Below are 21755 nucleotides of genomic sequence, written 5' to 3'. Positions count from 1 at the left end.
ATGTTGCTGGAATATTGCTAAAAGCGGCGTAAAACCAAACTCACTCAGTCAGTCAGTCTTATTTAAGCGAGAGCGGTTTGAGAAGTGTATCATGTCTCGTTAGCCATTGGGGTAGTGAAAGGTTTGAAACTTACGTCGATACAACAATATACCAGCTGGAAATACCACAAAAGGATTCACACTTGTGTCAATGTGAGGAATTAACGGGCTCTTCAGCCTTACGATTGAGTGCGAGTAAGTTAAGTTTTTCACCGCTTTTAGCAATATTCCAGCACCAGTAATGAGCTTCAAACATTGTACTCATATGGGGAATCGAACCCACGTATTCGTCGTGACGATCGAACGCTTTGACCTCAAGGCTACCCCACCGCCCCTTTGAACAGCCTGGCGAGCGAACGCGATAACTACACAGTGACCGGAGCTATACTCTGCGTTAACCTATGTTGTGGAAACGACGAGCACGGGTATCGCCAAAGACCGAGTTGCTGTGCCGGAAGTATACAAAACTAGCTCGTCAGCGCTTGACTTCACTACCTCCGGCGATCTGATTGGCTAACACATTACACTGAATGAATGTGTTTCTTTAAAAAATATTTGTACTCGTTTTTAAAATTATTCTTACCAAGATAAAACATCAGATAGTGACATCTTGGATGATAGATGTTTGAGTTTCCCTCTCATTTTCGCACGTGCATTTGTTGTCATTTTATTAACCAATTTGATTGCGCTGACGACCTAGTTTTGTACACTTCCGGCACAGCAACTCTGTCTTTGGCGATTTAATAAAACCCATCAAATGCATCCCCACGGATAACGCATGTATATGCCTCCTACATACATCGGAGATATGGACAAAAGCTTTTGATACTTGTGAGACCTTTAAAATACGATATATTCATTGACATGTGCATAATTGTCCGGTTTTCGATCATGTCACCGTATTTCTGTGATGAACCTTTATGTATTATATAGTAGGGGGTGTTGATACTAAACCGGGGCCTAGTTTATCGATTTTCTGACCCGCAGTGGGGGCCTGTGTCAGTTTCTTTCGTTTGGTCTGAGGTTCCAAGTAACATCTGATTGCCAGAAGTATAATGCGAAAAATGATAAGAGCATAAGAAAATATGTTATACCAGAAACTTTGGGCTACAGCGAATATTTACATATTCTGCACTGAAGGTTATGAAGGGTCATGACAAGAAATGGCTCCGCCAGGAGCAGCCGGTGAGTTCTCTGGACAAGGGAGGCGACTCTAAACGGTAAAATGCCAGGTGTAACTGTGTCATGGCAAGACGCCCGTCTTCTCACTACAAACTGGCTCAGAGAGCACATTACACGTTGTCAATGTGTGAAACTTTGCCATGTACATATCACCGACAAGTCATAATGACTCTATAGGAGACAATTTAACACAGAGATACATATAGCATAGACAGGAGTCCGTGTCTTATCCTGTATAAAACAACATTACACCAGATAACTCACAGTGGTTTAACATAATGTTCATGAATTCAATAACTGCTTTCGTTCATATAGTTTTATAAAGTGATCTTTCTTGTAAGACTTTCTTATTTTCTGACTTTAAAACAAGTATAAGGTTTTTTTTGTAAATGAGAGTTTTGTAAGGGTAGTAATTAATTACATAAAGTATACAAACACCTGTCGTCATAAATAGATGATGATGATATAATAATATAATTCATATTCGATTTATCGGGGTTTTTTTCAACTGTTTAAGACTTTGTGGACAAATTCTATTTATAACTTACATTATTCAGCCTCACCTTTCTGTACATAATCCAGATCCACTGATTTGTCCCTGACCATTGGTGTGTGATCCTGACGCATTACGTCAGAGCTGAATATCGGCTTACGGCAGATTATAACGGAACATACATTGCTTCACTGCATCGGGAGAAAATATACTGATCCAGGGACGTTGGAGACAGAGAGAAGAATGACGCACAGGCGGAGAAAGAAAGAGGTATTTCAGTTTCATCATCAACCCATCCATTACCCTGTCCTCCCATTATTGACGCGAACATTATCCGCGAAGATGATAAACCCTGAAACTAAGATATCCTCTTAATACACAGAAAGTCAGAAGCGAATGGGGTAGACTGTGTTTTCGATGGTGATAGTTTGTTGAAACACATTGTTTTGAAGTTTCATATTTCCAAAGTGAATTAATCTCTTTGTTTTCATAGTGTGAATGAAGTCGATTTGACCTTCTTTGAACACTATAACACCAGATATGGCGTGTCTGTTTGAGATGGGATAAAACCCCGAAGTAATGCAGTTTTGGTTTGTCTATTTTAAAGCGGTACTCAGCAATATTTCAGCTAAGTGGTGGCGATCTGTAAATAAACGAGTCTGGACCAGACAATCCAGTGATCAACATCATGATCATCGATCTACGCAGTTGGGATACGATGGCATATCTCAACCAATGCCGTCATTTGCCTCTTACGAAAAGCATTGGTTTTTGACAAAGGGTATTAACTCATGCATACAATAGACAACATTTCAAATATTATGACCATAATTTAAAAATTGACCAAACAAATTACATAGTTTGAGAGCATAAAACGAAATGCTGCAAATCTAGGATCCAAAACACAACTGTCATACCGTATGAAGTACATCACCATTAAATAACAACTTATTATTTGTTACATTTCTAGCCAAAAACTGATTGATAGTTTCCCGGTGTATCTGATACTAAAGTTGAAACACGCCGACCCCAAGGGAATGTGTCATCAATGTTTAACACAAGTCCGCTGAGGGCATTGTCCTCAAACAGCGAAGCCATAAAAAGGATTTACTGATACCATACAAGCCCCTTACACAGAAACTCGCTACTGAAAACACTGCAAGGAGCTGCGTTTACACTACATACAATCAAAGTATATGCTTGAGACAATCAAACGCCTTTCAAACCTGCCTCACCTGGCCTGAACCCGAACTTAAGACAAGAATAAAGGAAAACAAACATAATCCAAGATAGTCGATGATCGGCTTGACGATTCCCTAAATCATGGTCTCTGATAACCCTGTGCTACTATACCATGTTTGTTTTTCAATCAAACATTTTAAACAATCGAGCGTTAGAACTCTTAGCTGTAGAGGGCGATCGGCCGACACGACATGACTTTGCTTTAGCTGGGAAGGGAATCTGTAGGGATTTCATTCATTTGTTATTCAACAGCATGTACAGAATTCGAGCCAGATTTGCCTACAGGGATTGTTAGTCGCGCTGAAGTGGGCCGTAGGGTTAGTCAACGATTGGCGTTTAAGAAAAAAAGCTTTGAAAATTTATGGAGCGACCATTTGGGAGATATTCAATAGCGCTATCGAGTGATCGATCGTTCGAACGTGGGTCGCTAAGCGCGATTGTTTGAACGCTGCAAGTATTTGAGAGTCGCCGAGCCGCTATCGCGGTATCCGACGACATTAGGCTTGGAGACGTTGGTAGGAGTGGACGTGAGAGTGGATTTAATATGGCTTTAAAGGTAAGTGAAAGTGTTGACCGCTTGTATATATAGCTATATTGTGTGTTTTTTTCTGGGTTTTAAAACAAATTACGTTATTGGATAATTGACTTGTGATATTTTGTGTGGCGTTTTTATCGTTAAACGTAACCTTGTCTCTTGTTTGACAATTGAATAGCCACATTGTCTGCAGTGTTTACATATTTAGTTGTATCGGTGAAAGTGAATATTATGAAACCAAATTACGTTGTATTGTCTCTTTTAAAAATGTAATCGTCTTTTCCTGATAGCTGAGTGAGTGAGTGAGTTTAGTTTTACGCCGCACTCAGCAATAGTCCAGCTATATGGCGGCGGTCTGTAAATAATCGAGTCTGGACCAGACAATCCAGTGATCAACAACATGAGCATCGATCTGCGCAATTGGGAACCGATGACATATGTCAACCAAGTCAGCGGGCCTGACCACCCGATCCTGTTGGTCGCCTCTTACGACAAGCATGGGTTACTGAAGACTCATTTTAACCCGGACCATCACGGGTTTCCTGATAGCTGATTATTTCTGTTAAATCTAAACTTGATTTGTCGATATATATGCTACTCAATTCACAAATTATGAACAGCATCAATATATTTTCACACGTTTTCCATGTCGGATTGTTTGTTCAGTTCACATGCGAATAATCGTGGCCGATATAGTCACTCCTAAACCGTCAACCCGTGAAGGTCTGGGTTAGAATATTGATCTTCAATAACCCATGCTTGTCGTAAGAGGCGACTAACGGGATCCGGTGGTCAGGCTCGCTGACTTGGTTGACACATGTCATCAGTTCCCAATTGCGCAGGTCGATGCTCATGTTGTTGATCACTGGATTGTCTGGTCCAGACTCGATCATTTACAGACAGTAGTGATGACACTCCACACTCTGAGAGAGTGGGTTCGAATTACTGAAGGGAATCAACCCAAGAGTATCAAATATAACATGTGTCACATTTTACCACTTTCTAAATGGCATGATACACACGTACCATTCCAGGCTGTTATCCCACATTAAGCTGACACGCCATAATATAAATAGAATACTGTTCAAATTATATGCGAAATCCAATTCACTCCATCTTTAGAGATATTTTCAGCACTTTAAGGTCGTAGGCTTTTATGTACATACGATATGGTACACAATGACCCGAAGCCTAAATATACTGTAGTAAACGCTCAACACCGATGAGTGTTGTGCTGGGTTTAATATTACAATTAAAGCGTAAATGGGGACCATTCAGCTTAATGAAACAAACATTCTTGCTTCTCAGTTACATAATTGTTTTTTCGGGGTAGTTATGCAAAACATTAGGATAGTTACCGAAGTCCTTTTTAAATCTACCAAATATATTTACACCGCATAACTGTTAATGACAGTTTCTCGTTCAGCTTTGAGGGCGCGGTTCATCACCGTATGTTTCGTGACTACAAACGGCATCATAAACCTGTGATATATCAAATGGCGCTGTGTTTTGTGCCGAATTATTTGTCTCCGATCGAAAACCGATCAATTGCTTTGTGGTGGAAACGGGTACCAACAAGTCACGTGATCTTTGCTACGCAAGCCATCATTTTCACGCCGCTTGTCAAAATTGACAATGGACTCGGTCAATGGGTGGTTTGCTCATATCAGCGTGTACGTTGCACGTGAAATAGACACCAAGTAATCGGCGTGATTGTAAAAGATTTTGTAAAGGTACCTGCGAACTATATTTACGACATTGTTTGTTCTTTGAAGTAAGGTTTGATGAGTTTTAAGAGGCAAAAGGTGGCAAACTGAAAGGTTAGTTGATTCATCTGAGACTATTGATTCAGTGGTGATAAGATTCTAGAATATATCTCTAACACGTCCATGTTTGTGGTAGCCATCGGTTCAGGTATAGGTGTGTGCTAGCCGGCATATGGAATGCGTGACAAAGATTTAACACAGATGTTCTGATCATGTTAACGAAGAACACTATAACACCTAGCAATGGTGATAAAAAAATAAAGGAGGAGGTCTTATAGGACAGGCAATGAAATGAATGTAATAACTGTGTCAACGGAACTCAGCTGAAATGTTCAAGTGAGTGAGTTAAAAAATAAAGTCACATCGGCAGTATTTTAGAGATATATTATATATTAACAAAAACAAACTTACACGATGTACATATACCTGTCAATTCAATCATAATGATTGATAAAAGAATAACAACATCGTTGATGATAACATGACGATGAGGATGGTGATGATTGTGATGTTGGCGGTGGAAATTATGAACAAACTCATCCTCAAACCGTTAACCTCTCTCTTCTGTGTTTCGTGTCGTTATATACATTGGAATCAGTCGTAGAGACGCTCAACCACTAAGCAGACTGCTTCAGGATGTCAGATACGGTTGATCGTCCAATCTTCACATAAAACTTCTGCTCGCTCTACTGTTATTTCTTGATTAAATCGTCTCAGAAAATTATCCTGTGTTCCTAATTAACAAGTGTGATGTTCACTGACGTCGATGTCAAGCAGCCAGTAAGGCACACGCTAATTACTACTCACGTGTGATTGTTTGTATACGGTCGGATTATCCGACCGGCTGTGTTGATTATCGGATTAACGAATGTTTTTACAATGTATTTACAATAATCAGTTGCTAGATTGGTGTGTCGGAGTCGGAATGCGAGAATGTCGGATTAACGAGAGTAATTATCACTGTTTTAAATGGTTCCCTAATATTTGGTCGGATTAAGGTGATTGTCGGATTAATGAGTGTCGGATTAACGAGAGCTGACTGTACAGTTGTACTCTGATAGCTACTACTTTACACCAAGGTTTACTGTTGCTGTGGCACATATGTTCCAGTCTTCTACGACGCGACAAGTAGGCATGTGGAGATACGTTCTATTCTAATCTATCCAATACAGCCCATGTACTGTATGTCGTGGCTGGCACGTCTAGGTGACTGCAGTTCTGAAACTGTAGACCGTCTTTTGGGTTCTTTTTATGTCGTAAGATACCTTACCAATCTTTCAGTAATATATTTCAATTTCAGTGATTAGATGTTAGTTTAAGATACGACCCTTGGACATGACAGAAGCCTAAAAGGTTTGTTCTAATCCTAGATGTTTGTCAGTACCCATGTCTTCAATGCTCGTGTATATTTGGCTTTCACCCATGTTGTATAGGTCAACGCTGAGCACGCGTGCTTAATTTATTATACCCTACAATAGAAATCTGTAGTTATCTTACTGCTTAATTCATAAAATCTTATAAACTTTCATGAACAGCAAGTCCTTCAGTCACTGTTCATGAACAACAATCAGTCACTGTTCCAATAATCAAGTCACTGTTCCTCATCATCATTCTGTTTTCCAGCTGAAGTCTGTGTTCTTTGAACACAAAATATTAACATGCACTGGGCGCAAGTGATATACATAAGAGGTTGCATTTAGCAGTTTCAGGTTGCACCAGTGCAAGTTCTAAATGCTTAACTCGAGCCCTGGTAATTGTGGACAAACAACCCTTAAGTTAACGATACATTTACTTGCAGATCGCTGTCAACGCAATAAGAGGTGCAAAATCATTTCGACAACATATACATGTACATTAAGAGATACAAGACATCTTTGCTGATACACGCACACACATGTACACACATAACAACTTGAGTGTCATTTACAAGTTGGTGTAATAAGTGAGTGAGTACTTTCCTTTACGCCGCTTTCAGCAATATCACGACGGGGAACACCAGAAATGGGCTTCACACATTGTACTCAAGTGAGGAATCGAACCCGGGTCTTCAACGTGACTAGCTAACGTTTTATGCACTAAGCTGTTGGTGTGATGAACAAGGGAATAGTTCTATGGACAACAATCTCTTTATTACAATGCATGTGACGTTTCGCTGAAACCGTTATCAAGCAAGTGCTGAACAGTACTGTCGGTAAAGCATTCATATACATGGTCGCGGTGGGATAGCCTTGTGGTTGAAGCGTTCGCTCGTCACGCCGAAGACACGGATTCGATTCCCCACATGGGTACAATGTGTGAAGCCCATTTCTGGTGTCCGTGATATTGCTGTAAACGGCGTAAAACCATACTCACTCACTCATTTATATACATGAGTAATGTTATGTATCTCAGCGCCTTGAGCATGCACTAGTTGCGTGGCCCGCGCTATATAAATATCCTATGATAATTATATCTACCGTGGACGGACAGGCTGATAATGTTAACGATGTTTACACAATAAACTAGGTTGATGTACGAAGTATGATGGCTGTTACACACTCGTAGTTCTCGTCAGTACAACATAAAAATGCAAAAACATTGTCAGTATATTACAAACCTGACATGTCACGTACATAGTTCACCCCACTCGGTTCAAACTCGGGTCACACAAAAACAGTCCACGTGACGTAATTGTTAATACTTACAATGAGTACGCAAGTACGTTTATGCGTTGAAAAACACACTTAAGACTTTACACCCAGACTTATACTGTCTCAAACAAATCGTTTGACCCTTAACTTTATTGAAGTGATACTCTTTCTCCAGTTGCCAGTATCGAGGAAACGGTCCGCATCAACGGGTTTTTACACACGCCATATCCTTTGTAATTAATCAACATTAATGTGCATTGAGAGTTGTATTTACCAAAGATAAGAGTCCAACCTACGTACCAACTACAATCAGTATGTATAATCTACAGCAGTAAAAGGCAAAGTAAGAGCTACGTGTTCTCCGAAACACGAGTAGCACTGGCAAATAATACACCTCAACGTCAAGAGCTTGGTTGTATAATTAAAGGGAGGTAACTGGAATCGGTTGTAATGACACGAAAAGTCGCCACTCCAGTCAATCTCATCGTTTATTTCCAACATATAAAGGAAGATATACACATATTGAAACCAGCAATGATATCGACAGCTATAAATCTCATATAAAGGACCTCAGTGACCTCTGTTGTTGGTTGTTAACAAAAGGCTCCCACTAGCCGTGATTTCAAGGGTTCATATTAGTTACATCGGTAGGAAACGGATGTGAATATGAGAAACGATATACACATATTCAATAATATGTTGGTTTTAAAACGAATTAAGGACTTCCGCGGCGACATAGTATCGTATTAAAGACAATTTGGTAACAGTATGTGGTGTGGTTTGGGAATTTAATAACAAACACAACGGGATAGAATTTGTACCCGATCTTATTTAATGGATCAGATTTCTTCAGTGTTCCACGTCAAGCTGGGATCGGTGAATTTACTTACATGTTTGATGCGTAACAACGTAGTTATTTCTATAGTGACTGTTTGGACAGAGTAAGTACTTGAGGCACTTATCTCAAATAGCCTTTCACATTAAACAGCTTGACCCACCAATATCCCAGTTGTCTTGAAGTGTCAACATGTCAAGAAAATTGTTGGATGAAGTGCTAATTAACGTATAGGAGAAAGACGCTTTGGCATCTCTTGCCGCTGAGGGCCTTGAAGGTAAATCTAAATATACTGTCCCCGAGAAAAAGCTATGTGTGAGATTTAATAAGAATAATTCTGTTAAGGAACATGCTGAAGAACGCTCACAAAGTTCCTGGATTAGTGAGTGAGTGAGTTTGGTTTTACGCCGCTTTTAGCAATATTCCAGCAACATCACGACAGGGAACACCAGAAATGGGCTTCACACATTGTACCCAGTGGGGAATCGAACCCTGGTCTAGAGCGGCGTGACGAGGAACGCTTTAACCACTGTAATGGGCTGTATTCTATAAACAATTGTACTCACCATGCCTCAATGTCTTCAGTATATGGCGGTATTAGATGTTCCCCTGACAGAGCAACCCACTAGACCCCGGTGTGGGAAAAATATTATATGTTCCCAGTACATGTAAATACTCTCACACATCGTCTATAAATATAAACTAGTGCTCAAAAGAAAGTTTACAGTGTGTTTAACCAAACTTGAAAAGAAAACAAATGCATATATAAATGAACATCTGTTTAATTGCAAAAGAGTATTCAATTCTACAGCAAATGTACACAGTTTCATTTCATAAATAGTCGAAAGTACAGTTTGAGTGACACTGAAATCTTCACGTTCCCAACAATCCAATCCACTCTTTGTAGACTGTCATTAGATAAAGGTCACCAGGGGTATCCTCTAAGCCGTCATATATGTCCAGCAATTACCAATCGATGAGCTGCCCATAAAAGCCACTTCTTCCGTGCTTCCAATAACGTCTAGTCTCTGTGGAGAGTTCGGATAAGTCAGCCCCGTTTATCCAGTGTATGGTTTATTCATCCATCCATACAATTATCCCCCGACACCATTCAACCGGAAAAAACAAACACTTCGACCTTGAGTCCCGGTTGATCTGCTTCCATGTTATAGTGGGTTCGTCTTAGCGACAGACAAGACGAGGACGTGTCTCACACAATTTGTGCCTGTTAAAGACGATCCCGCCTGCCACCACGTTGCCCAGGTAGCGGGTGGCACCGGACAAACATGAGAATGCGCTTATCCTATATGCACGGATGACACTGTAGAAAGTCTGTCACGCATGTCTTGTACATTGGTAGTCCTAGACTGGTACCGCCACCTAGATGTACTGTGACAATGGGAGTGTGGTATATATGTAGATGTATACAATATCCATTCTCGGTGGTGGTGGTGTGTGCACTCTGTCGGTCGGTCTTACATAGGTCAATATGGCGTCTGTGAAGAGGTCTGCAGGCCTGGCCCACCTACGCCTGTAGGACACGTAAACCAAACCCTGAATAATAATTAACAGCAAACATACGAAAATGTAAACAAACAATCAACACAGGTAAAAACATCAAAAACAGTTTAATTTGGTCATTGGAGAATTATGTGATTAAATATTGGTTAGTTGTCTTTCAGCGTATAAGGTAACGTTCGTGGAACAACCTGGTTATTATTATTATTATTATTATTATAGTATATTTATATAGCGCACATATCCACGCACTGGTGCATGCTCAAGGCGCTGGTATTTTTCCCTCGATCATTGGATGTCAATCTCAACGGCACATCGCATTATCAATCTCAACTCCCTGGGGAGTATACAACTCTTGCAGCCACTAGGCGCACCGAGTTATTGTGGCTTTTCATCCTAACGAGGTGCCCATTCACAGATGGGTGGACTGGGACACATAGTCACAGTACTTTGTCAATGTTCACTGCACGTTGCTGTACCCGCAACTAGGTGTTTGCACGTACGTATACATGTGTCTTTGCAGCGTATAAGGTAACGTTCGTGGAACAACCTGGTTAGGGGGTGAATGAGTGTTGTTTTATACTCTAGCAATGTTACACTGATCTGTAAATGATCATGTCTTGGCCGGTCACTCCAGTTGTATGTACGGTGAAACGACGTACTTTGCTGGGAGACATTCAGCCAATGCACTGGTTGCAACCGCCTTGTCCACTGGGGTGGAGTTGGAAGGTTGAAGTTGGATAGCTTGAAAACGGTGTAAGAACCTACACCGAAACGTCGCTCTATACAATAAACAAGAAAATTATATATACAGTTACACATATGGAGAAAACCACAAGTAGCTGTAGTACATGGAAGAGAATCACAGTAATTCTTGACGCATTTGACTGGTCAAGGAATACCAGAGTCTGTCCCACGATCCCCGATCCACATTATTTTCGCTTCGCCTTACCCTTGCTGCACTTCAAAAGCTCTAGATGATTGAAACAAGTCAAGAATTCCTCAGGTTAAGGAATCTCTGAATTCTGAATCTTTGCGCTCACTAGGGCTCTTTTTCTATTTAAATGGAGTTATATGTTTGCATTAGAACCATTTGTCTTCAGGGTCTGGGAACACCAGGCCATACCAACTCATTACCCCTGCCTAACTGTACGGTGGATATAATTATGTGAGATAACCCTACGGTCATTACGTCCCCCAAGTCAATGTCATGACCTAGGCGGTAATTAATCACACATGTAAAGTAGTGCCGCATGTGTTGACGTGAAATCCATGCCAGCGACATGAAATCTACATCCACACAATTCCCCAGTGCAGTTAATGGCCACGTGGTCTACTTCCCCACGTTCATCACCGGGTTGAGGAAAGGTGGAACGGGGTTTAATGACGCGTTAATTATTCCAATTACATAGCGACATGCATGCACTTTCCCACATACTACTTAAAAGTGTTTGACATTGCGTTCAAGATTACTGTACTTTATATGGCAACGTTCATACATCTGGTTGTGTGTCTCCGGTGAGTGAGTATATTTTAATGGCGCTGTAATCAAGCAACAACACAGCGAGGGGCACCAGAAACGGGGTATAAACACTATCCATGTAAGGAATCAAACCCGGGTCTTCAGTGTGACGGGAGAACGCTTTAACCACTATGCTACCCCGCCGCCCCACTAAAGCCTGAATTATAGTACAAAGCCACTGAGACACAATGCAGCTGTGATACCTCACTCAGACACTCATCCTGGGTTATCACTGCTTGTTTTAGCAACTAAATGCAGAGAGCCATGCACGGTAACAACAATTGCCAGCTTTTAACTCCTTTTGGTGTGACGCTGCGGGGATCGAACCACAGACCTTCCGCTCTCCGGGCAGAAGCCCAATCCACTAGACCACAGACAATAACATTATGGTATAGCGTATACAGATCTAATGTTAGCACCTTATGAAGACCATTGTCATATACACATTTTACTTCAGGCCTCTTGTTGGCCACACATCTTGATATTGTTTGTTTCATTCTGTTGCGACAGTCATACAAGTAAATAATGTTACTGTAGGGAGGGGGGCAGCTGTGTACACATTTTTGAATTTTGAATTGAAATGTGTGTATATTTTAAGGCCATTTTACTAGAGATATGTATAGCCAAGAGGTTAAAACGTTTGTTGTCATCTCAGACATAGGTTCGGCTTCGGACATGGATATGCTATTTGTAAATTCTAATCTTAATGTGACAGTGACAAACCAATGATTGATATAATGAACACATATCGATGCCGTCTCGATGACACACGGTCAGGCAAGTCACCAAGCCTTTATCTTGGCACGTACAAACATATGTTCTTGCATGCTTGCATGTGCCACCGTTAGGAAAGACCCTTTCACGTTTTCGCGAACACCTAGTATCATCACTATAAAATACTGATTCATATACACGAGTCTTGGAAACTGTCCGAATCGTCTGATGTTTTGGGGCTTTTGTAATATAAATTTCTTATGTTCAAGGAAAATATTTGGTTCTTTATATTCAACAGTCTGTAAGGACCCAAAGTGTATTGATTCTTGTACACCCCCTTAGAGTATGTAAGGCGGAGGTGTAGTCTAATGGTTAAAGTGTTCGCTCGTCACGCCAAAGGCCTTGGTTCGATTCCCTACAAAGGTACAATGTGTGAAGACCATTTCTGGTGTTCCCGCCGTGATATTGCTAGAATATTGCCAAAAGCAGTGTAAAACCGAACTTACTCATTCACTTTAGGTACATCCAAATCTATTACAAGTATTTTTACAAAAATTCTTACAGTTGCCAATATGTATCAATATACCGTAACTGAAACGTTAAAGTGCGCAAGTGTTTAGCAAAATCTGGAAGACAAACAACTCCAAATTTTATTAAAGTCGTGTATATCAAGTGGAGTGTTTAGTTGGGCTAATTGTACCAGACGTAAAGGGACAGAACAATGACATTGTTGTGCGCTGATTATAATGACGAGATCTGAACTGAAGTTCGATTAAGTTCATTTTATTGTAATCAGTGTACTGGACGGAGTCAGTGTCAACAATTAAAAACGTTTGCTTTATTAATTCGGAGGTTCTTTTCTATTCTCACTGTGCGACTCGAAGTTAACGACCGTAGAGACAGAGGTTGTTTACTGTAAACGCAATAAACAACATCGCGTAGCGGCAGGTATATTGATATCGACTCCTGTTGTCAATATCAGGTCATTAATCACTCAGGTGTGTATCAGCCTGTCAATATCCATGCTGTCATTAACAGCAATCAATTACATATTGACAGCAACATGTCAAAACGATATTATGTTCGATAGCATATATTGCCACTTGCGATAACGTTGTATATGTTGGATTTTAAGATCTACCTATTTGGGCGTCAAGTAATAAGGCTTCAAGCTTTGTGTAGATCGTTCCGAAGTAGTCTTTGAAGACCTGTGTGTTAGTGTGGGGTATAACACCGTAAACTCGGTTTTGGTTACAACTAATAAGATGTCCAGCTGTGTTTGTGCGAGCGTGCGTGCGTGCGTGCGTGCGTGCGTGTGTGTGTGTGTGTGTGTGTGTGTTACCCCTGTTTTATTTACTGGTCATATACTTTGAAGATCACACAAAGACAAAGCATAAACGTACACAATGTACACAATAGATAAAGGCAGGTTAGTTTCCATATTTTCTTGTGCAATGCTTTTAGATCAGGTCTCGAAGCGTTACATCTATCTTACACATGAAGACACCTTTCTCCGAAATTTAGGGATCTGGACGCAATATCTCTCGGTGTCATCTTTTGTTATTATAGATTAATTGGAAAGTGTCTTACTGTGCTATTCTTACCGATTCGGATCAAAGTATGCATGCAGAAATATTGTTCCAATATGATTCAGAGTGGGGAAAGATATATTCCTTATCCACGGGTCTTTTTGATGACTTGAATCACACTCGGAATAGCGCAACCCGATCCCTACCCCTTTGAACCCAAGGACTACTCATAGCGTAAACTTGAGACATTGTCGCCAAGTATTTTGGGTTGTGGTATTGGTAGTTTAATCCAGACGATCAAACGGAAATTAGCAAACGGTCACAGATATTAGTCATCGATCTCGACTCAAACCGCATCTGTTCCAATGTACACGGATGTTCCAGCTAAAGCCAGCTGTCAACCAATGAGCGCGTGTCTTGGACACGCACGAACACGGAAGTATTGGTCTGAATTTCTGATAGTGTTATAATTGGCGAAAGGGGCACACAGATTAAGTACGCCTTTAAAATGACCCGCCTCATGGATATCAGGAGAAAGATGTTTTCAAGCTCTTCTGTTACATTATTTTACCCCAACAGTTCTCGTAGCAGTGATGTGTGTATGTGTGCTCGTTGCTGACATGCATGCGTTTGTTCGTCCATTCGTCCGTCTGTATACATACATACACACATCTACACACACACAGACATATACATACATACACACATACATACACACACACACACAGACATACAAACATACATACATACATACATACATATAATACAACATACATACATACCATACTCAGTCACACACTCACCTACATGTTGAGACAATATATATGCAACAGCGTCATATATTCGTTCATATATGAACTTTTAAAGGACTCCTATACAGTATTCATCACGAGACGTCATCGGTAAATTTTTACGAATTGTATTTTGATATTAACAATGCTTAGCCATTAACTTCGATACATGGATACCCGACTAAAAGCACACCAGGTTTCAGCTTAACAATGACGGCTTATCGATCTGATCAGCGTCTGAAATCCCAAGATAACTTAAATAAACCGATATCCTACAGAAACAGCGCCATTGTTTGTTGCCTTGTAGATTCTACCCCCTGTGGTCTCTACAACCAGGGAGACGTCGCACGGACGGGTAGCGTCTACAATCCAAGCGACCAGTCTAGGAATCTGACGCTGGTTAGACTGTATGGAAAGGGATATTCGTGTGTGTAAATATCAACTAATTAAAACAGCAGATGTTTTGCACACCCAAATGACATGCTGCTTCTCAAGATTTGGTTTTGTATTGGAAATCGATTGACAACTGGAACGAAATAAAAAACATCAAGTGACTTGTAAATAATAAACTTTGTTGCGTCAAACCCGAGGGAACGTTTAGATGCTTGTCGCTCTCGCCAGGGAAATGTCGCTCTGGTCTGTGGGGGAACCGGTACAATCACTGTATTCAGAGCTTCCTATAATCAATAAGGAAACGTAAACGTAGGGATATAAGCTGGAAGTCTCTATATACAGACTTGTATCATTTTACCAAGTACGACTCAGAGGACAAGTGACAGTACATCTAGTGATAAAGGTCTCTGCATTAGAAAACAATTAAGGATGAAGCCATGCATAATGTGTGCGATGCGGGACCTTTATATCCTGATAATGACCTGATTATGACCTGACAATGACCTGACGAGAGGTTTTCAGTGTTACTTAACCCCCTGGGTGCCACAGGGACATATATGTCCTTCCCTTTCAACCCTCAATTTGAAGTCCAATAAAAATCAAAATATCCCACGCACACAAATACACTTCATAGTTTCGAACTCTGCGGGAAAGTTCCTTTTTCTTGATACCATCCACTATTATTTTAGACAAAGCTCAAGTGCTGTAAATTACCTTTAAAATAGGCTTCATCGAAAATGTCGCCATTTTTGACACAGTACGAAATCCCGATTCACAGCATTATTTTATCACAGCTGTATGTCTTGAAATGTGACAATCGGATAATTACTGGGAGTACTGAATTTCAAAAATAACATATTCATGATCACTGATATCAGTTTTACATGAAATTGCTAATGATAATTCTGAAACGTTGCCGATGAATCTAGAATCGGTTGGGATGTTTTCGAAAATACACTGACACGCTTTCCGCCATACTGGATAGTGTTTACAAAATCATGTTTCGCGAAGGCCGGTATTGAGACGCCTATTACATCACAAATTTTTCATATTCAGCTCATATATTCAGCTGAAAATATGCATCACTGAATTCCCCAAACATTTTAGAATCAAATTGCAACTGGTCTTTGTCACCGATACCAACTGTCTGGATAAAATGAGACGAAACATATTGGGTGTGAAAACGAACGCTGTGCTCAAAAGACTGCGTTTCTTTGAAATGTAAACAAAGACAAATTCCGATTTTACACCGCGTAGCAGTTTCTGAAATTTTCCAACATTCATCCGTCTATCCATTGCTTGCAATGGCTCAATACCCTTTCGAATATGCATGGAAAGAGTATCGTATTTATAGCCGTACGTAGATCCAGGACCACGCGAGCGCAATGCTCGCACAACGTTCTCTTTTCAAACCGTATGAAAATGTGCGCCTTGAAAAAAACCTCGGCATCCAGGGGGTTAACGCGGCTTATTGTCAAAATGTGCACGCGTTGTCTGTATAAACACCCGAATGCAACGCATTAGCAATCTACAAAGGTATACCACGTGATCAAATATCGATCACGAGGAAGTGTAGTTGTCAATGTCTTAGTTTCACTGAAATCAAGTACACGTCCCTGTCGTCACACACGGTGGCTTCATATTGGTCAATGCCTCAGTGAACAAAGTGGTGATTTAAAGTTCAGTTTACGGCTGTTACAAGGGGTTTGAAAAGTACAACGTTAAGACAAGAAAGTGTATTGCATGAGGAGGATATTTCTAATTGTTATGCATCCAAGAAATGTAATGGTTAGTAATGTCATCTAATTGTCCGTAATCTTGTTGCAGTTGCGGCCGGTGCTGGACCACCGAATGCCGACGCTGGCAACTAAAGCGGCGTTTACGATGGTGGGGGACGTGTCAGCTCAACATAAGAAGAGAAGCGCGCTTCGCCAACTCGAAACCTGCCCACCTAGGTGTCTAAAAGAGGTTCGACAGCTCATTACAATGGAGATCAAACACATCCACAGGTGCCTGTCCAGATTAGAGAGGTCCTACTATGGCGGGAGACGGACAGTCCACCAGGAGATTGAGAAGATTATATACCCGACCAAGACGATCATGAAAGCAGCCCTCATCTTCGAGTGCAATTCCTCCACTAACGTGGATGACGTCCTTATGCAATTCGGACTTCCTGGTTTCAAGGGCTCGGCAGAAAACTCCCAGCTCTTCCATGACGTGTACGCCAAGTTAAAGAGTTATCTCCCCGACAAGATCAGCGATGTCACCCACTCGTGTCAGAAGTTGTGTGAGTTGATGAATAAGTACTGTGTGAGCTTCTATGATCCTAACTCCGAGAAGGAAGGTTATCTGGAAACATCTGCTCACTATCAGGAACAGATTCAGTCCTGGAGTACAAACATTGAATTAAGTTTGACAAACGCCAAAGAAGTTTACAGACGGTTCAAAGGAAAGGGGATCACTACCTCCCATCTCACTCCACCTGTGGAAAATTTCGTTTCTAAGCATAATCTCCATAAAGTCCTGTTCCTTGTAATCTTCGCTGATGCTTGTACGAATATAAGAAACGCTTTGAGTCTGATGACATCATGGCTGAAAACGGATGAAACCTATTCAGGATTTCTCAAAATTGACATAATTGATTTGGACACTTTAAAGGAAGAAAAGATAAAAGCTTTGAGGGAATCAAGGTCTAAATACCATTCACTCACCTTCAGACTCAGCCAGTCAGAACTGGAATGTTCAAAAGCGGAAACGGAAGTGATGAACCTGCGCGAGAGGAGAGATAACCATCTCCGGGAGGAGGAGCATCTAGAGAAGCAGGTCAATGATACCGAGCTGGAGATTGAGTTTAAGGAGTACCGGAGAGAGAGTTTTAAGGTGGTGTTAGATGACAGCCACCCGGATGTGTCTGCGGAGACATATGACGTCCTGACAGAGGACCTTAAGAACCTGAAAGAGAGACTACCAGGGCTTCAACGACAACTGGCTACAGTCAGGTAGGAACACTCTCTGATAATGTTCATAAAGATGCAGACGTAGTTTGAGTTTTTAAGCAATTTGTGTTGGTCCACATCTTCTCTGAGCATCTGCAGCATGCTGCTGACTCACGTTCCGTTAGTTCAACGTAGGCTTACTTGGTAGAATGGAGCCCCACGACTTTACATCACCCCTCACAAACATCTGTGTAGAGTGATGTTGGACTCATCATTTATCATGATAATGTTCACAATGTAAAGTGGTATATGCTGTAGTCACGCGGCCTAAGATTACTCCCTAGTTCTAGCTGAGACCATATAATAGACACCCCGGTAACTAAGGATTTGTATTGAGAATTAGTAGCCGTTATTGGAAATCAAAATCGGGACTTTCGCCGATTTTACACCTCCGCCATCGTTCTCACAGAACAACGAGCACACATGACAGTATTCATCAAATACAAAGACAATTATATGCTTTAGCACCCTAATAAACCTCAGATGCACTGTTGCAAAAATAAGTATGTACATGAGAATAAACGAAAAAATTACATCTTACCTTTGCAATGAAAATACGCGAAATCGATGACTGAAGTGAACACACGTTTTCGCCAGCTTCCGGATAGGCTGCGCAGTACAAGCCGTACCGCTGATGGTTTTGCGCATTGGCTCGAGGGCCGTCCCTCTATTATATGGTCTCTGGTTTTAGTGTTCTGGTTGTCTTGCCTTTGAAGTAAACTTCTGCAGTATGACAGGGGCGACTATCGTTATAACTGTCATTCGTATCAAGTTTCTGAAAAAAGAATGTCAAACTCAAATGGTTAAATGAGGATGGTAATATGACGGCATTTATGTCTAGCATCAAAAAGAGCCCTAATACAACGAATCCAACTTTAAGAGGCAAGGGACTAATTCACACAAAGCAGTAAATCAGCGTAAACTGGAATCTAGGGAGTTGCTGAGGGCGTTTAACGCCTCTTTGACCAGGACTACAGTGATAGAGGGACGTGGCTTAATGTCATGGAATGAGCAAAGGTCTAATCGTTAACCATTTTGATATAAAAGGCGAGAACCGGAATTTGGCTGACAGAATATTATTAGATTTAGTTTCGTAAGAGGGCAAAGGGAGACAACATTACACTGACACAATAGCGGCTCAGAAAACTGTCTCCTGTTGAGCTCGAAATATCTTAACTCAAACAACCGAACACAATCAAAATTGATGCTAAGCCTTACCCTACACTTGCAGGTACAAGTTAAAATGGGTGGAGGAGAAGACCCACCAACAGGAGAAGATAGAGGAAGAGATACAGCTGATCCAGAAGGAACTGCGGGAGGCAGGGGAAGAGAGGGGGAAGGAAGGAGAAGGAGTACCTGGAGGTGGAGAAGAGTCTGAAGCTGGCCAGACGGATCCTGTTGTGTAAGACGAGCAACGATGCTGTGGAGAAGATCTACTACAGCATCCCTGTACACGCCAGAAACAGTCGACCCACAGGAGTCCGGGCCAAGACGGCGAGTAGGTGGCCTTAGATGTGTTTGTTTGTTGTTTTACGGCGCAGGTAGCGCTGTTCCGGCTATAACACGGGTGTGTAAGTAATCGAATTGGGACAAGTGAGTGCGTAGGGTTTTACGCCGATTTTAGCAATAGTCCAGCAATATCACGGCGGGGGGACACATTGTACCCATGTGGGGAATCGAACCCGGGCCTTCGGCGTGACGATCGAACGCTTTAACCACTAGGCTAACCCACCGCCCCGAGTCGGGACAAGACAAACAAGTGATGGATATAATGAGCAAATGGAAAACCTGTTGGCGACGATGACAGTTATTCAGCGAACGCGCTGATCATTACCATCAGACGGTCTTTGGTCCGTTTTAATTATGTAAAGGCATACTTTAGATCTATTCTGACCGGAAGTCTCGTCTTTATACATGTTATATATGTTTATACAGTGAAGGAAATGCCGTTAAAACACGGGGGTTACAAATCAAACCTATATGCCATAATACACCCGGAAGGTTGGGGTTACGTACTGATACGGTTTCATGTTTGCCAGATAAACATTATTAGAAACTGAAGCATATGATAAGGATTGTATTATCCATGTCTACATTTTCGGTGCAAACTATCCCGTGATTAGCACAACAGGGCACATAAACAACATGATTATGATATGTTGTGAATCAAATCTGGGTCATCCCCGATATCAACTTTAGAAGGAATGACCGAATATTATTATGAATAAAATACTTGTTCACGTATACAAAATGTTCAGTTTGATTAATGGATATCGATCTATTCTTCCAGCACCTCTCGACAAAGCCTGCAAGGTGATTTCAAGGACTATCGAGCGGGACTGGGTGAACGTGTACAGAAACTTACCTTTCTTTCCCAAACGTGGCGCGGAAACCATAGAACGGGACATCAGCGAGCTGAGCACCACAGGTGCAAGGGTAACTTTGATTATTGTCGCCCGACGAGCGCTAGGCCGATGGCGACGTTATCACACGCGGGCCATGGTCGACGACCTGAAGACGGCGTTACAGAAGATCAGGAGACTGGATGTGATCAAAGCGATCGAGGACGAACTGAATCCGCCTGTGAAGGATGATGATGAAGAGGACATGGATGAAAAGGTGCCTCCTGTTCCTCCAGAACTGTTGCCGTTCTATGAACTTGGGGAGAGGTATGATCAACTCCGGGCTATGAACAGGATGTGAGGAGATAGGAACTGTTGCTTTTATGATCAACTCCGGGCTATGAACAGGATGTGAGGAGATAGGAACTGTTGCCATTCTATGAACATGTTGAGAAGTTTGTTAAACTCTGGGCTATGAACATGATGTAAAGGGACAGGAATTGTTGCCGTTTTATGAACACAGGGATAGGTTTGATCAACTCCGAGCAATGAACAGGATGTAGGGATATAGGAACCATTGCCGTTCTATGAACTTGGGGAGAGGACAGATCAACTCCGGGGTATAACAGACTATGAGGAGATAGGAACTGTTGGCGTTCTATGAACATGTCAAAAGTACGATCACCCTGGGACTATGGAGATGTTATAAACAGACGGGACAGTTATAAAGTTAGTAGAAAGTTAGTATAGTGAGAGAGGAAGTGAAATTCTGTGATGCACTGAGCATTTTCCAGTGACGTCACGTCAAGATGACGTCAGACTGATCAAGTGATGCCAGGTATCATAAATGTTCACGTGGCGTGGTATATTGTTTAGAAATATGTCAACTGTTTTAGGGTAAGTGGTTCCCTGAACATAGTGTACACCTTTTCACTCCTTGTTCCCAGTGAGATGGGTTGGTGCGCTATTTTAGATTTGCCCTAAGTCACCTCCCCGTGTCCCAAAGCGGTCGTAGCGCTGAGGTGAACGTAACTCCCATCCTTTAACATAGGCTTACGATCATCGTAGACTGACTGAGTTTTGTTACACTACCCATGTGGGGAATCGAACCCTGGTCTTCGGCGTGACGAACCAACGCTTTAACCTCTAGGCTCCCCCATCGCCCCGGTCATCGTAGAGGTCAGATCGCTTTGTGAAACATGGAGTGAGTGAGTGAGTGAGTTTAGTT

The 21755-nt window shown here is 41.5% G+C and overlaps 1 protein-coding gene across 1 annotated transcript; it reads left to right on the top strand.

Annotated features, from left to right (window-relative positions):
- The first annotated feature begins 3468 nt into the window (after positions 1 to 3468).
- LOC124266663 lies at positions 3469 to 21606 on the top strand. Its single transcript, XM_046701464.1, is given in 5 exon segments — positions 3469 to 3512; positions 17017 to 18188; positions 19417 to 19519; positions 19521 to 19683; positions 20476 to 21606. Coding segments are annotated over 5 exon segments (1863 nt in total). The 5' UTR covers positions 3469 to 3500; the 3' UTR covers positions 20889 to 21606.
- The last annotated feature ends 149 nt before the right edge of the window (positions 21607 to 21755 follow it).

The sequence above is a fragment of the Haliotis rubra genome, unplaced genomic scaffold (assembly GCF_003918875.1).
Source record: "Haliotis rubra isolate DU_JTF1 unplaced genomic scaffold, ASM391887v1 Scf127, whole genome shotgun sequence".
Lineage (NCBI taxonomy): Eukaryota > Metazoa > Mollusca > Gastropoda > Lepetellida > Haliotidae > Haliotis > Haliotis rubra.
The sequence above is the reverse complement of the archived record's forward strand: the minus strand, read 5'-3'. Positions and strand labels throughout refer to the sequence as shown.